An 18,568-nucleotide genomic window follows, 5' to 3' on the forward strand; every position below is an offset into this window, starting at 1 on the left:
ATTTTGGCAGTCAGTTTTTGTTTTACACCACACTCAGTAATATTCCAGCTATTTGGCAGCAGTCTGTAAATCCAGAGCAGACAATCCAGTGATCAACAGCATGGGCATTGATCCTTGTGCCAATATTCTAACCCATACCTTTACAGTCATATACCTTTTTAACTTTCAGGCCTGGACAATAGTACACTTGTAATACTTGGTGTGTGAAATATGACATACATACATGTCTAAACAAATTTGTCTTTTCAGAGAGAAAGAGAGTAAATGCATTGTTTCATACTACTGTCAACTCGAAACAGTAAACAACAAAAATGTTGATGCTTCTGTGTACCACAAACACTTCTGTGCAAACAATAAAACAACATATTACATATTGTAAATATATATTTATTTGTTTATTTACAAACCAAAACATTCATTTTTCATCAACCAACATTCATTCAATATGTAACCACACAAACGTAAAGAAATTGCTGTAAATAGCAGGGTGCAACACAATCACCAGTCAAGACTTACAAACAATATAAATACTACAATCCTTATCAACTAGTAACATGAAAACAAAGATTTAAAATGTACAACTCAAAGGTATTTTATAAAAGACTCTCCCATAATTAACCCCTCAGTTTAACCATGCTTCAAGATGCCCAGCAAATTCCTCCTCTACTCTTGGTAGCAGTTGGGACCCCACATATCCATGTGACTGGTGGACTACTGTCAACTCTTTACCTCCTGAACCATCTCAACAATGTGTCTGTTGTTTTAATTACGGCCTTCAATGTCAATGAGTACTGCCATGAATTAAGCAACAAACTATTCCCTGCACCGACAAAGAATTAATCTAGTAAATCAGACAGCAGAAGCCAATCACAGAGTTGAAAATACATACAACTTCTATGTACAAAATAAAACCTCACTTTGCTGCAGAGATATAAAACTAAAGATATTGATAATACTCAATCATTCATTTCTTCACCAGTGACTTTCATCTGCATAACTCTGTTTTCACACCAATAAATGAACTCTAAATGACAGAATGTACTGTTACAAAAAGCACTGAATGTACGGATCTACAGTTTGATACTGTGTCAGCCTGCCTTTCTTTTCTGCCTTTGTGATATTTTTAAATCGATTTCTGTGCAGTGTTGCAAATCCATGCAGTGTCTCAAGTTTTGTATAACCAGTTCATTCCACTCGTAATGTTGAGGAACTTTGAAACATTATATACTGGAGAAAATAAGTTAAGGATATTGGTGTTTTTAACACTGATATTTTATCAGTATGTCAATGAATAAATACATTATTATTCATAACTTCAAAATTTACAAATATCCCTCACTATTTGTGTCCAGGATATGTCATTCCAGAACATATTTCAAGTCAACAGTTCTCATTCTCTTTTGTTGAGTGTACCATAACTGAAAATCTTATTCCACACACTTTACTGACACACAGTGGACACATTATCTTCTAATCATCCTGCTCCTAAACCAGTCTTGAAATCATTTTTCTTTTCCACTCCAATCAAATCCAAACAGGTTCCTGAAAATAGATCTAGTTTCATTGTAGTCACTCTTCGGAATGATCATGGAATCCCTTGGATCTGTGGGTTGTCTCCCTTTCTTCTGCCACTGTGTATCAAACGATTTCAGATCATCTGTAAAACAAGGTCACAAAGTAGAGAACGTGGGTATTTGCTGTCAGAGATATTCCAACCCTATCATATCATCATGGCAACAAATGTATAGGTCAACCAGTGGCAAACAGTCCTTGTGATCATACAAACCTAACTGGTCAGTCTCCACAACATGTACAGTCTCAGTTTCATGGAGTAATTGTGTACTCTGACCTTTGTGACTTCGATGGTTTACTCAGACTGAGGTTAGTTGTAGTGCAAACATCTTACACCAATAGACTTATTTTGCTCTGGATTCAGAAGGAAAAGCATTTATTTTATCCCCAAGTGATATTTGCAAAAGTTTTGTTTGTTGTTCAATGCCACACTCAGTAATATTCTAATTGTATTGCATCAGTTTGTAAATAATCAAGGTTGGACCTGAGAGTCCAGTGATAAACATCATGCGCATCAACGTACATAACTGGAATACATTGACATGTGTCAAGCAAGTCAGTGAGTCTGACCACCCGATCTTGTTAGTCACCTATTATGACAAGCATGCATAGCAGAATTTTCAAAGATGTTGCAATGAACAATAAAATGCTTCATCCATGAATTTCCGACTGCGACATAACACATCATTTTCAGTTAATGGATATGTATAAGTCCACAATTTCCCTTTCATAGCTTTGAAGTGAAAACAGGTTGCATACACGACTGGTAAAGCAGATCATAACAGGGAGCATTCACGACTTTTTGCCCCAAACAACAACAAAACTCAGCATAGTGACACTTGTGTAACCCTCCCATGAAACAACAGAGGGGTTGAGGTATCACTACGAGAAGCTTCCCTACAGAACATAGAAGAGATCTGCTGTTTGAACAGGCAAGCTAAGACATCAATGTCATTGCCACTACAGACACATGTTCACAAGTGGAATATTTACCTTCATCCATATTTTTCATTGTCTGGTTCTCTTCAACGACACCAAATTCATCCTTCTTGGTCCGGGTCGTGTGAGACTTGTCCCCAAGTTGTCGAGTGACAGTTGTTTCTTCATTCCCATCTGAGTCTATCACTGTCTTCCTTTGTTCAAGTTTCTACAGGATGTAAAAAAGACACAAAGTTACTCCTGTAGATTGTAATATACTGAGCACAAAAAGATCATGAACTGGGGGTAAAACTAATGTTGTGTATTGACTTTTCATTTGCCCATTATTAGTCCATTCACTTCAGTTTCATGATAACTTTTTAATCTCATTAGTTCCCATACAGAAGACATGTGGCACAGTTTACACAACACTGCTGGGTGCTGTTGTAAAACTACAGTGAAGCCTGCCAACACTTCCACCTGTCTAATGTGGCATACTGACAAAAAAATGGGATAAATTCTGGTCCTGTCATTCTACAAAAATACTAAGATCATTCAGCCATTGTCTAATCCGGCACCTGTCTATTCTGTATTTGGCACAACTTTCCAGTCCTGACAGGTAATTTTAACTGTAATCAACACTGTCTTAATCAGCATGGGTTCGAACAGTGGCACGAAGGACCCATAATCCAATACGCCAATTAATCTGCTAGGCACACTAATTAATCACAAAGTACATGTAGTGATTCTGCTGTGAATCAAATGTTCCAAGTCAGAATGGGTATGAGCTTGCCAATGAAAGTCCCTTAATCCAGTTCACTCCTCTCAGCATGCTAGATAATCAGGAAGCACACATTTAAGGATGTAAATGGCAGCCACATTGGAAAAGATTGTCACTGTCTAATCAGGTACCCAATCTACAACAGCATTTTATTTTGCTTCCCTGGAATGCCATTTAAGACAGGTTTGACTGTACCTTAGTACTAAGTCTGTCTTAAGTCTATGTTAATGTATATGACTTCATCCTCGATATTTCCTGGGTATACGTTCCGATAAATCTCCACTTATACCTGGATGCATCTATCTTTGGTCCAATAACTTTGTTACTTCTCTTGGATGGCTTTCTTTCCAATCAGGTGTCAACACTGGGAAGTTGAGTGTACCAATCACAACTCACTTTCGCTTTTTAAATTATCTAACTGATTAAACATTAAACACAAATCATGCAGAGAAAACTCTGAAAGAGGTAGAAGTTCTTGCATGTATATTTCATAAAGTTTTGGATAAGTTCTTTGTATAATTTCCCCCAAATATGATTCGCCTGCAAACAAACCTTTATAGCTGTGACTGCCATCTTTGTTGACACTGGCAAGCTTGGTTGTAACAGCAGTTTAGTTCATTGGCTACATTGGTTCATTGGGCTGCAGACGCATCCACAGTATAGTGGAGATTTATCAGAACTCATACCCTGGAGATATTTAGGATGATGTGACTTATGATCATTGGTTTAGTAGACAGAGTGATTGCCAGGAGAGCTGGAGGCTGGTGATGCTTGGATGAGTAACTATCTTAATGGTTCTTGATGTTACCCTTGCATTTGGCATTAGGGACAAAACGTGGAGGAGTCAGTGTGGGTGTTGAACGACTGCAAGCAATGGGCCAGTAGTACAGTACACTTCTGGATGTTAAAATGATACAGAAGATGGAGGTTCTTTGCTTATTGATAATACTGAAAAGAAATATGTGATACCCCATCAGCTCCTCTTATGGTTGTTATGGAAACACTGCCATGGTGGGAGAACTTTCCAGGGCTGTGGGGAAACATCTCTCTTCTTTCAGGGTGTGTGGGTTTTAGGATTTGGGACAGGTCCTTGCTTTCTACCTCACTGTCCAGATCTAGATAAGACAACCACAAACTGATAAGCAGACCATTAGGAGCATGTAGTCAACTGAAATACAAGTAAGCTAGCTGGTAAGATTTTACATCTTTTTACATTCACTGACAGCCAAACCAACGAAGAAGAATTGCATAAAATACTTGACAACACATGTGAATACTAACTCACCTCCCCAAACTCCACACAACTGCCAACCACAGAACTAAGTTAAAGTCAAAGTTACAGGTACGCAATAAAAAAGGACAACGAACTGAATTTGGGTTTTCCACATAATGAGCCATTAGATTACATTAACCATTAACACCCCTCAAATTCTAGAGATTATTGTTTGTCAACCTCCAGATTTGAAGACTACATATACAGTATTTTCCAAAAACCTTCAATATTCTTTGTTATTGTTTTAGATTTGAGTACATATGTTGAATGCTACCTACATATCAGTATAAAAAATACTATAAAAGTATGGCAAACCTCTGTCCACTTTTTCCTCTTGTTGTATTTGACCAAATCGGGGGATTGAGAAAAATCTCCCAAACTGAAAATGAAAACATGTGTGTTATGAGCATGACAAGGTAGGTGAGCGAGTGAGTGAGTCAGTGAGAGTGAGTGAGTGAGTGAGTGAGCGAGTCAGTGAGAGTGAGTGAGTGAGTGAGTCAGTGAGAGTGAGTGAGTGAGAGTGAGTGAGCGAGTCAGTGAGAGTGAGTGAGTGAGTGAGCGAGCGAGTTCCGTTGAACACCACTTCTGTAACTTCAGTCTTGTTATGTTTCAGCCTAATGTTGGTTAGAATGTCAACTACCGGAAAGTATAATTCAAAACAGCCACTGGCCCAAGGGGTCATTTTGTAAACATATCACTCTCTTCAAAGTGTTAAGTAACAGCACACTTTAATAACATGCAAGATAATAGAATGCTAAACATATTCATTATGTTAGCATCTTAATGTTGAAACCCATGTCAACATCCACATTTCATGCTAGTGAATTATTTTGTGGGCTAGTAACTTTGATGCATACCTAGCCTGACAGTCTAGCAAAGAAAGGAAACTATTTCACACACTGGTTATACAATGGATGTTAAAAGATTGTAGTTGTTGTTACCTTGCCTGATGCACTAAAACAAGAACTGGTTTTCATCAACACAGCATACTATACACCTACATGTTCCTGCACACATGTCCAGTAGTAAGTAACATTCCTGAATGCAATGTTAAAACCCTTTCACCTCCTCTCACCTTAGTGAAACTGGATATGAAGCAGTTGCTAAATGCTTTTCACAGTGGTAAAACCCCAAAGCACATGTATGGTGTTGATAAAAAATAAAAACATAATCAGGATTCAAACGGACAATCATAAGTTCCTGGCACACCTAAGGGACACAACTCTGCAGATAACTGGGTGACCTGTGTATCCATAAACACAAGGACGTAAGATTGGACAGGACAAGTTCAAGTTGAACAGGGAGAAGTACACACCAGAGATGGGACATCCTGCCTCGGTTGGCCTTCAGGAGATGAACTAACAGGACTCCTCTCTGACTGGTCAGGCTTCAGCATCTTATCTCGTGGTTTCTCTGTCACAGCTGGGACACTGGGCTCACCTGGCACCACTAGCAGCAATGGGGAAAGAAAGATGAACTCGTGAACTATTCTTTAGTGACTTCTAAACATATTTAAGCTATACATGCGCAGGTATGTATGACACCCTAATTATTTTATGAATGACACTAATATAAAATCTGTGAATGTCTGGGCTAGAATATTGGCCTCCAGTAACCTATGCTTGTTGTAAAGAGCAACTAAAGGGATCAGGTAGCAGCATTTGAAATAACAGCTGGCCCGGAGACCCAGTGCCAGTTTTTATTGTATCAAGCCAGCAGTTTCAGATATGTGCAGGCCCTAATGGCCCTCAGTAAATTATCTGTCAACTGTTTTTCAACTGGAATGCTTCCCCTTTATTTCTTTATTAATGTTCGGGAATCATCCACAATCCATCATGTTACAATGACTTACAATTTTACCTCCTGGTATTTCAGCATTTTGATGTAGGATTTTCAACACCTGTCTAACAAATAAAAACTGCTCTGTATGCTTGATTGGGCCTGCAGATTTCATTCAGGGCCTGAAGGATTTTAAAGCCCACAGGGAGCAGCAGGCAGTGATAGCCAGCTGGTAAATAAAAGTATTGCAAACACTGACAGGTGATTAGGCATGCTGACTTAGTTGACACATGTCATCAGTTCCCAATGCCACAGATAAATACTCATGACCACTAGATTGTCTGGCCATATACCTGGAATACTGGTGAGTGCGACGTAAACTTAAACTCACACACTCATTAACATGTATTAGGAATTTGTACCATTAGCTGCTCAAATGGCCAGTACAGGCCAGTACAGGCATATACATACCTGAGTCTCTAACCAAACACAATGAAAATATATGCTAGGTCTATTTCACCTAAAACATACTTCAATATTTTAAGTTGTTAGTAACATGTAAAATAGTTAAAGATTATGGTTTTCTTGCTTATTAACACTGCAATGAATGTGACTTTGTGATAGACTAGGACCTTAGAAATACGAAATATAGGCTGAACACAATCTGCCCTGGATGTATTTTTAACTGGCACAAGTGAAGTACTGATGCCAAAGAATATAACATGTCAGCACACTGACTGAAGCTTATATAAAATCTCAACATCAGTCTACTCTCAAACAATCAATATCCCTTCAAATGTGAGTGACTGAGTGAGTTTAGTTTTATGCCATTTTTAGCAATATTCCAGCAATATCATGGCGGGGGACACCAGAAAATGGGCTTCACACATTGCACCCATGTGGGGAATCGAACCCGGGTCGTCGGTGTGACGAGTGAACGCTTTAACCACTAGGCCCCTATATATCCCTTCAAACATGCATAATGTCTAACATGACTTCTATCAGTTTTGAGCTGTGTTCATACAATGAACAGATAATACTGGTAACTACTCATTCTACAGCATGCTAGTTACAATTATTTTTCTGCAAAACTGTTCTTAGATAAAGGATTTTTGGAGGAAGGAACACAGTCAGACACAGCAACTGTGTCATGTCTGATTCAGTATGTCTGATATTGGTATTTTGTACAGATCGCTATTCAGCATCAATATCCATATTGAAGTGACAGAGTGTTAACCTGTAAATAATCAACTACAGGCTAAACAAATAAGTAGTTTTGAGAGTGATCGACGTTTCGTACCATTAAGGACATTGATTCTTAATGAGCCAATCACAATCACCCTGGACACTAGTTCCATTTAGCCTAAAGCCATCAATAAACAGCAACTGTGATGGTAACTATAAAACTCACAGTCAGTCAATATGGAAATCAATTTGATCTGTTTATTGACAACTCAGTGGCCTATGATTTCAGGCTACCTGAAGGAAAGTCGACAGCTCCAAACTGTTTGAACATTTCCTCCATCTGCTGATGTAGGCTGTCCATCTGCTTCTGCATTTCGTCATGGAAGTGATGGAACATGTGGTCAGTGTCACTTCCATCGTCATAGTCACCAAACTCTTCATCATCGTCATAAAAGAATCTGTATAAATAAATATGAATGACTGTCACGATGTCACTTTCAACCTTCAAAGAAATGACCATGTGAACATAAAAGAAGGGGTGACTATTGATGACAGAGACGAATAATTGCCAACCAAATATCAATCAATCATCAATCAATATCAGAGAAGTAGCTTTGAACAAAAGTGAAAAAACACAACTTTCCAGTACGAGGCAAGATACTTTTGCAATGATTAACAAAAACAGCATTCCGAATATAATTTAGAAGCAGCCTTGGATAGAATCCTAAATTTGTATGTGTCAGTAAAAAATATATTTCATCACAACAATTATGCAACTTTTACCAATGACATAAACTTCATGCTGATTATCATTAAGAAATCTTCCCATCTACAATATTTCTGATTGGCAAACGTTTAGCCAGTCCAGTTTAAAAGGCATTAAGCTAAAGTGCTGTCTTCAAGTTCTTCCTGTGGTCTACAGTAAATGGCATTAAAGTAAATCAATTCTGACTGTCTGAATACCTGGTCTCATGTAATGACCAACCATTGTGATTGGGGGCATTCATATCATCTAGTGATATAGTAATAGTCACTATGACCCCTCGTTGAACTGCATCATATACATGTCATTAGTACCATTTTCTGTTGTTGATTATGTACTGGTATATGTAAAAGGGAAAATTCTCTCACATGAGATATACAAAGAAGATATTCCTAACAATAACACCTGTGATTATCTGGTCAAAACTAATCTTCAGCAATCAGTGCTTGTTGTCAGATGTGACGAACGGGGTCAGGTGGTCAGGTTCAAGGACTTCACATTTCCTAATTACATACATCAAAGTTCAATTATTTGATCACTGGATTGTCTGGTCCAGACTCGATTAATAACACACCACTACCACAGCTGGAATATTGCTGAGTGCCACATTAAACAAACAAACAAACAAATATAAATAACAATAACAAATACTTATATCACAGCATAGGACACCAGAAATGGGCATTACATCTCATCAATGTGGGAAATCAAATCTGGGTCTTCTTTGTAGAATAAAGCATGAATGACAATGTATGAAAATAAAATAATATGTTCTGAAGAACTTAACCCTGCACAGATTGCTTTTTCTTATGCTGGGGTCATTTCATTTGATATTGGCCTATGAAGTATTTGTACCACACATTTTCATTGTCTCTTGAAAAAGAAACTAAAAAATATACTTTAAAACAATGTTACCGCACATTTCCAGGTCTAAATACAAGTTTCCATTACATATGCCATGAAGAACCTCTGAACACATGCAAATAAACTTGGTCTGAAACTATACATCCAAAGTTTCATTTACAACTGCTATCTCCATTCCTGTAAAATATCTGTTTCCAAGATACTGGTTGGAATTGAACGTGGCATCAGGAATATTATCACAGCTCAAGAACCTTTTGGTGACAAATTTACCCTTGTATTTACTCCTCTTGGGAAATATTTTTGGTTAAGGAACACTTGATATTTCCGTTTAGAGCAGAAGTATGTATGACAATAGTTGCCCTGCTCAATTAAGCACTCCTTATCCAAATTCCAGACAATCCTTGAACATTTTAACATATTTAATGAAAGCCCCCTACCCAGACAAAAAATTGGTATGTCAATGTATATAATTACATGCATTTTAGAGAAAATAACAGGGTGTAAAGCTGATTGGTAACTATTGTCAAATTTAATTCAACTTCAAAAACGTTTGATCTGATTTTTGTCTCTGACTAATTATTACTAATAACTCTGACTAATAACAACAAGATTAACTTGTATCTGTTTTCCTCAAGAATGTCAGGGTTATTTTGTGGCAGCATGGAAGAAAACATTATCAGTGAATCATTCACTGGTTTAATCATTCTTATCAAATCATCATGATTATAAATCATGTATCAAACAATTTTAAGTCATTGTGTATGGTTTCAATAAGTGCTGCCAACTGTGTATCTATATAAATGTGCTGATTACAGCAGATACAACTTAGGTGTTATCCTGGACCATGGTACTAAACTAACAGGTTTAACGATCCAGATTTTTTAATATCATTAAAACCTGGATCACATTAGCTATGGGCGCTGTACGAAGTAGGCTAAGATATTCCATGCTATTTTTTAGGCATCATGAGTGACCACAGGCTATGTATACAACATTAGTGTTCACAATGTCTATAAGCAGTCTAAGTAAATTTAGTGTCAGTACCTTTCATTACACTCCACTACTGAGTCTAACAAAACCTTATGAGAGGTTGCATCAGGCAGCCTTTGAGATTGACCAATCAGAACACAGCTTATGCACATACCTTTTGAACTTTTAATCTCGAAAAGGTTCATACCCAAACGATTCAGAATGCTATTTAGCTTATGTTCGCTTCTGGGTGATGCACACGGCTCACATACAACCACGACAACGGTGGCAATATTCAAGGATGTCAGATTGTGGAAATATTAGCTAATGGTAGCCATGTCAACAGAACCCCTAAAGCATATATACTGCAGGTCAAATAATTGTGTTATTTTTGTTTGTGGAGAGATCTGTGTCAGTAACATGAATATTTTGAAAGTCCCTCCAATCCCTAAATAGTAGCCGTTGTCTGATTGGTTAAATCTATTTAACCCCCTCACGTTTGATTGGATGGTCACTGGTCACTCAAAGGTTACCTGACACGACCTTCTACTAGGTTTTGTTAGACTCAGTGGGGGAGTGTAACGAAATACACTGAGACTAAGTTTACTTAGACTGTGTCTGTAAGCATCATAAGATTACCTTAGTCAAGGCAAACCTACATTGAACTGGAACAGATCATGTAGTTTCCCAAACTATTGCACAGATATTGTACAGAGCCTGTGTGGATTCCATGCAAAGGCCGAGTAGGGATCGGTTTACCATGTACATCTTGTTGTCATTGATGTCTTTCATGAGACAAATGACAGAACTGCTACAGATTGCTAATGTATACCCATGGTAAAAATGGTTGGTAACACGACAAGGCTGTTGTACAGCCATCATGCAACTCCCACAGGATGATCACACAATGTCTGTGATTGTGCGGTTGCTGTCCGATGGCTGTGCACATATCCCACAATGGAATGTATGAGTTTTTTGTAAACATAAAGATTGTGCATTTATTGCATGATCAACATGCAGCCGGTATGAGTGCACTGTCCTTGCATGCCACTTATGGGCTACATGTTTGCAACTATAGGCAGTTTACAGGCAATGTAGACCCATTTCAGGCAAATGTGAACCAGGCATACGTGATTAATTTGTACACATATGAACATTCAACAAGAGTATGCTTGGAATTGCAAGGGACTGCCAGATTCCTCAAGCTTATGATCCTCTCAACACTTCACTCAATACTAGCAACAGTAAATCGCGGAAAGACAAGCCAGTGACTGATAAAATGAGCAATCTTTGACTATCACACTCTGGCATAGAACATGGTAAGTTATTCCAAACTTGGTGATTGGTAGTATTATGCAAATTGTGCAATAACTTTCGAGGCTCACACATACAAGATTTGTATGGGACAAAATTTTGATTAGAGCCAATATCAAATAAGCATATGGGAGGAAATGGCCAACGGGTATATGCTAACTTTTAACATATTCAGGTTCTTTACAGAAAGGTATCTGGCTAATGAAGCGACGAAGTCTGGGCTAAAACTAGCAAAAGTCTACAGTACCGTCCCATCTGCCGTTGGAATATGACATGAGTTCCACGGACAGACAGATAACCCCAGCATTATTTCACCTGTCATTTCTGTTGCGCTCTGACCCATCAAATCGATGTCTGTTAAATCCAAATATTCCTCGAAAGAGATCTCTTGGGTCCATGGCTTGTAACTCTTAAAACAACACCCTACTACCTCAACTACGAATTTGTCAGATATATCCTTGCATCAGCTAACACATCCTCTGGATTGTTCCCTTCGCCATCTTTGGCCAACCAATAATTATTGTGAACGAACTGATACAACAAAAACAGCTGAAATGAACACCGTTATCCTATTCTGTGAAAAGAAATACATAATCAAATATTTACAGATCTATAAGCAAATTTATTCTGAAAAAGATTATCCAAATAGCTCAGAATTTAATGTATAGCTTTTGCTGTAAATGATTTCTCCCTCACCTCCAACCTTTGACAGGTCATTTGGGGTCATATGTCACACGCTAATGTCTGGCGTGTTATAACATTGCATTTATCGGCAGTGCGTGAACAGACGTTGTCAACTGCAGGAAGACGAGAGTCGCTTTACTGTAGGCTTCGTTCAGTCAGTAAACATGGGTGAGCAAAAACGTGATGACAACTACTACCACGACCTAGCCAAACAAACAGTTGCAACATGTCGAGGATATTACAACGATGACAGCGGATGGGAGGTAGCAAAGAAGACGGTAAGTCAGTGATTCGAATATATATTGATTATTTTGCATTGTGATATAAATATATGGAGCGTTATTACTTATATTGAACTAATAACTGTTAGATAATGGTCTGATATTCATACAACATTTTATCGTGTTAGGATGAGAAGTGAAAAATAAACAAATTATCATACGAAGGTCAAGTCGTTGATAGGTATAAACATTATATTTTATGGATGTTTTTTTATGCATTTATTTTTGTAATTTGACAAATATTATAATCATCTTTCCATTGGTGCAAATTTCAGTTGTGATTATGATTCATTTTAGTTATTTTTATTGTTGTTATTACTTTAATAGGGATGCACCTCTCTTTTGAAAAGTGCTGAAATATTCACACTGAATTAATTTTATAAAAGAATGTGTTTGATAACACAAATTCATTATACCATTACTTTGTTTTATATATGTGGGAATAAGGCAAAAACTTTGATCGTATTATACCACTTGTCATAGTTTTAACTTTTATAATGGCCACTCAGGGCACCAATGGGTTTATGGACTGGCAAGATTGCTCTGAGAGAAGCTATTTTTATCTTTACAAAAACAGGTGATCTCTTATATGTGATCTATAAGTAAGACCTCTATGGACATGCAGGCTTTTACAAAGTTGTGTTCTGGTTTGCATGGAGTTTGGAAGTAATGAGAGAGAAAGTCGTTTTTTTATTTATCACATGGCAGGTTCATAACTCTCTCCTGTATGTACATAACCCTGTGAAATAAATCCTCATATTACACACTTTGCCAAACATCCTGGCACCTTGACTGGAACTAACTTTCAAAAACTGACAACCTATCATTTCATATCAGTTATTTATGTTACCCAATGGATTGTTTTTTCATGTGCTCATGTTTATCTTAAAGTTTTATCATGTGCTTTTAGTGTCTGAAAAATATTTCTTTAAAGGAATAACACATTTATCTTGAGTTATGAATGAAAATTGTGTTACAGAAATGTGAAAATTCTGATTTATTGCATTTTTATCCTGTTTAGCTCAAACTCTGAATCATGTAACAACTCTCATCGTCTTGCTGCAGAAAACACATTTATTTTTTCAGCACTTTTTTCTTTTTTGGTGATTGGGTAATTTTTTATTTCATATCATCACATGCATTATCGTTTTGACATCTGCCATTTCAGATTCAGAATTTTAGTTATTTTCTTTTAATGTTTGTCAGAACACAAAAAAAGCTCTTGTGACTCATTTAATCATTATCATGAAATGCTAATTTGTATTGGAACACGTTCAAGACTGGATTTAGATTTAGCGTATATATATTTAACAATAAGGGAGTGGCAAAAATAAAGGAAAACCAAGTTCTATGTGTAGTCAGCTTGTTTTTCTTCGAGCAAGTGATGATAATGGTGTTAGTACCCACACCGAAACGTAGCACCCACTGCAATAAAGAAGTTGACTATCCACAGAACTTGGTTTTCCTTCATCTATACAACTTATAATGCCTTTTATAGAAGCAAAAATAAAGTTTTTTGGTGGTGGCCATGAGAGAAACTAAGTTGGTTTGTGACATTCCTCAGTTATTGCTGTATATACTGCTTATTATAACATGGGTTGTGAATACACAGCCTGGGTTTAAGGTCATTGTCAGTATGTATAATTAAACCGTGTCATGATTATTAAATGTTTTGTTTTCAATAATAACTAAATTACAGAAATTCAAGGCCCATATTCTATGACAATGTAATCCATTTTAACACCATAGTGTGCGTTAGTCTTTTAAGGAATAACAACCCTCAGGTTCAGGAAGAGGAAAAAAGACTTTCTTGAACACATTCAGTTAAGAAAACTAAAGCTTTCCTCAGCTGTTACATAGTTATGTAGCAATGTAATTGACAACACGTCTCATTCTGGGAGTCCCACATGTACACGCAGCCTATGAGAAACATGTTTCCACTAAGTAGACAGGATATGATGTGTGATCTATGGGAGCCATGACATTCTGTGTAAGGAAGTTCGAGAGTCAGAAGGAGCCATTCATAAGACCTCACACTGTTGGAGGGTTGGGTAATAGCAATTGACGTACACACAATTCTTGGCCTTCCCAATGCCTTTAACTATACTAGTGTGATTGTGATTTATGAACTGGGTTTGTGAATGTTGGGTCATTAACTCAAATGCTTGAACTTGTCTTGCTTGAGTTGGCCGCCTTGGAGACTATTTTCAATTAGCTACTTGTAAAGTGAGTTTTGTTGACTTCAGGCCACTCCAAAAAGTTTGCCAATGTTTTTCAATGGGTTGTAGTTCCCAGTGCATGTTAATTTATAGGATTTAGCTTGGTATTGCTGGTCAATTATAAGGATTGGTTAACTTGAATTTCTTTTGACACTGATAATGAAGTTATTTAATGTGTTTCTTCTGTTGGATTAAAATAAGGCTGGGCCTTTTTCTGTTTAAAATTCTGCGTGTAAGCTGTTGTTTTTTTGTTATTTTAACAAGTCGAGTCCTCCCTTTTTTCGTCATTTTAATTTTTGAACCAAACTGATGGTAGGTGATTTGCTTGCAGATTCTTCATTACTTAAAGTTGTGATCAGCAATAGGTTTCTGAATCTATGACTTCTTAGTTGAAATTTTTTTAAGTAAAAATGTTGCTTTACTGTTCACCTGTTTAAATTGCCACATCTATCCAAGAGTTAAACAGTTGCTTTTCCAGCATGTGTTAGGACTTCAGTGTAATTCAGTGTAACAGGGAGTCTGACTTTAGTTTGCAGCCTGACCGGCTGATCCTCAGTGGTGGTGGGAGGAACCAAGAGTTGATCAAAGTCTGTATTTAGCATCCTTATCTACCTGTTTCCTGCTCACTTAAACACAGATTCAATTTCTGTCTGGTAGTGCCACTGTTCTGTGGAGCACTTTTCCCTAAGGTCTGTTATGTGTGTGTAAAGATTGTCAATATCTGAACCAGCGATTCAAGTCTTAAGTGGCCCGTGCTGATATCTTCATAACTAGTGTTTGCCTTCCGTTGCAGATTGATACAGTTTCCTATTAATAGGTAATGTTCAATTGGGTTCAAAAGATATGATACTTAAATAGACAGTTTTGGTGGTATTATCAATTTGGTAAGATAACTGCATGATAAAATTATTTTGTTTAAGTAGCTGACGATTAGGAATGTGAAGTTTAGACAATGTCTCACAATTCATGATGCCATAGGGATGCCATTGGGATACCAATTAGGTCCCAATCCTATCTTGCTGTTGGAGGTGATACATCAAAATGGCTAGTCACCTATATGTTGGTCATGCTATAAACCACTAGTTCAGCTGGCCCAGCTGATCCATGTCCTTCTGCCCCAGTCCTCTCCTCTCTTCTCCTCTCCTCTCCTTTCCTTTCCAGTCCAAAACACTCACTCACTCACTCACACCCTTCAACACTACTCATCCCCATTCCAGTTCTTTCCACTTCACTCCGCTCCATTCACACTCACTCACTCACTCACTCACTCACTCACTCACTCACTCACTCACTCACTCACTCACTCACTCACTCACCATCTCATCATTCAGTCACCCACCCACTTACAGTTGTTCATTTGAAGGCGAATCATTCACATGTATTAAACGATATATGTTGTGTTGTTGCATGCTCACTTCATCACAGCCCCCATCTCAGGCCTGATCTGTATCATTATAATTTCATGACCTTGTAGCTAAGCCGAAGGTTCTGTGCTAATGAGAATGTAATTAATGGAACGTGCATGTCTTACATATCTGATAGCAGCTGATACCGGTAACTCTCCTAATCATTACCAAATTCAACAGTTGTGAAAAGGATTGCTATATGTTGAGGGTGAAAATTAATTTAAGATTGATTTATAAACCAAATGAACCAACAAGTGATAAGCAAGAAACACAAACCTGATAACATAATTGTAGATGTAGCGCAATCATAGATGCACGGGATAACCTTGTTCGCAAGGTAAAGCACCGACTTGACATGGTAATTGGATTGCAATATGAGCCTATGTGTACCTAAACATTTGGCTGAAAAATAAATTTAAAAACATACCTTTGCACCATAACAGAATCAAGGCTTTAACATAGACAATGTTTAAACATGAAAGGTTATGATGCACTAATGAGATAACATTTCAAGTTTTTATTAATATAACAGGTTATCATATTTTATGTTTTTCTCCCTTTGGCTGAGATTTGTAAATTTACATCTTTGATATTTCAACACAACTGATAGGTCAGTTAAGTTAAGTATAACCATATCAGTGATATGATATGAGAGTTGTTCCGTATTACTATAGTTGATCTGCCATAACAATATGATATGACAGTTATTTCATATTACTATAGTTAATATACCATGACAATGATATGATATAACAGTTATTCCGTATTACTATCGCTAATCTGCCATGACAGTGATATGATATAACAGTTATTCTGTATTACTATCGCTAATCTGCCATGACAGTGATATGATATAACAGTTATTCCGTATTACTATCGCTAATCTGCCATGACAGTGATATGAAAGAATCAAGTATTCCTTAACGTCCTTTGTGTAATGTACTGAACAGCAAACGAAATGCAACTCTGATTTCTTGTAAAGTTTTTAAATAGAATAGAAATAAATATTAACGCTTACTTTTATGGGATTTTTTGTTTCAAAGCCTGCATTTCTTTTGCTGTTCAGTATATATAATGTCTGACTCCTCTGTTGCTCAAGTTATTCCCGAAATAGTGTACAATCCGTTCCCTACCATTCAAATTCTTTACATAGCACTGTGCCTACGTCTGACTTAAGTACAGTCTCAGCCGAAACCCATACCTTTCCTTTCAGCTGTTACTACATAATGAGGTTCTCAAAGGAACAATTTACCCAACATGTTGTACATTACAATGAACATGGGGCTTTTTGACCTGGGGATACTCATGCTGCAACACAAACAGACAAACCCGTACAATATGGCACAGACAATCGAGCCAGGCACTCTATGCATTAACACCCCTTCGTCAATCCCCATCCTCCCTACCTTGGCTTCTCTGTTGAAGAACAGAGTGCAGCAGTGTTTGTCAGAGTCAACAGTGTCAGAGGGGAGGCAGACCCAGTACAAGCGAACTATATGAAGAATATGCCGACATGACAAAACTCTGTACATTTCAGCAGTGTTTCAAAACAGGAAGGATATTCACTTTTTTAAGATTCACACTTTTTTAAGATTCAAATGCTTTGGCTGACTTACTTTTTATGACTTCTACCTCTTATATTTTTTCCTTAATCCAGATTTAAATTTTTCATACTGAATTTCATGGTCTCTGCTATGAAAAGTTGATATTCAGGTTTATTTTATTTTTTTTTACCTCTTGAAATAGGTTTTTGAAAAAAATAAAATAAAATGCTGATTTTTACATGAGTTATTTCTCATACACCTTTATTCAAGAAAGGAACAATAACATCATCTGATACTGAAAAACAGATTTAAAATGTAAAAAGAAATATTTGTAATATGTTAAGTGTCAGACAATTAAAAAAGATTAACTTAACCAAGTAATTATTTTCTCAAAAATACATTAGCTGGAAGACACACAGTAAATTTGTCTGATCATGGAGAAAAGATAAGCTTTATGTATTGTTGCTGTAAATTGCTGTAAGATAATTGCAGATTGCATAAATGAAGATTCAAGCCCAAATACTTGGATGTTATGATTACTGTGCACAGATATCTTGTGTATGGAGTTTCACTTACAGAGCATAATTTCACAGATCTGAATTCATCTCAACACGCAGAACTATTTCAGGTTTTTCTGAAGCTGTTATCTATCTGGACACAGTGGAACATAAATCTTGAAACACTATGATACTATCATTATCTTAAGGGCCATTTCCTGGAGTATCTGTATGTAATCTTTCTTCAAGAATTTACCAGCCCATTGTTGTTTATAATAGAGTAAAGGTGAAGAAATTGTGATAAGGACAGAAATTATATTTAGCATGATAGACTATGGGAGTGTTTTTTAAAAAAACTGGCCTTTCGTGAGGGCAGCTCGTTAAACTCAGGTTGGCAGTAAGTAGGTCTAGATGCCATGAATGCAGCTTTAGTACTGACACCTTTGTGTACCTGCTGATTAACTTGATTAGTCTTTCACACCTGTACCACCGAGGCATGATGGGACATACAACCAGTTT

The 18,568-nt window shown here is 37.0% G+C and overlaps 2 protein-coding genes across 2 annotated transcripts in view; one reads left to right on the plus strand and one right to left on the minus strand.

Annotated features, from left to right (window-relative positions):
- Window positions 1-366: 366 nt before the first annotated feature.
- Window positions 367-11,937, minus strand: LOC137278461 (HCLS1-associated protein X-1-like). Its single transcript, XM_067810791.1, has 7 exons — window positions 11,734-11,937; window positions 7,803-7,966; window positions 5,860-5,993; window positions 4,860-4,923; window positions 4,241-4,386; window positions 2,566-2,719; window positions 367-1,657 (listed from the first exon to the last, which is right to left on the minus strand). The coding sequence occupies exons 1-7, from the start codon at window positions 11,814-11,816 to the stop codon at window positions 1,503-1,505; spliced, it is 900 nt and encodes a 299-aa protein (XP_067666892.1). The 5' UTR covers window positions 11,817-11,937; the 3' UTR covers window positions 367-1,502.
- A 249-nt stretch (window positions 11,938-12,186) lies between these two features.
- The window catches only part of LOC137278462 (stAR-related lipid transfer protein 5-like), an 81,519-nt gene continuing 75,137 nt past the window's right edge, over window positions 12,187-18,568 (plus strand). Inside the window, exon 1 of the mRNA XM_067810793.1 lies at window positions 12,187-12,380. Coding sequence (XP_067666894.1) covers window positions 12,267-12,380 — 114 coding nt within the window. The 5' untranslated portion in view covers window positions 12,187-12,266. The remainder of the gene's footprint in view (window positions 12,381-18,568) is intronic.

This window comes from Haliotis asinina, chromosome 3, assembly GCF_037392515.1.
Source record: "Haliotis asinina isolate JCU_RB_2024 chromosome 3, JCU_Hal_asi_v2, whole genome shotgun sequence".
In the NCBI taxonomy this organism is placed as follows: domain Eukaryota; kingdom Metazoa; phylum Mollusca; class Gastropoda; order Lepetellida; family Haliotidae; genus Haliotis; species Haliotis asinina.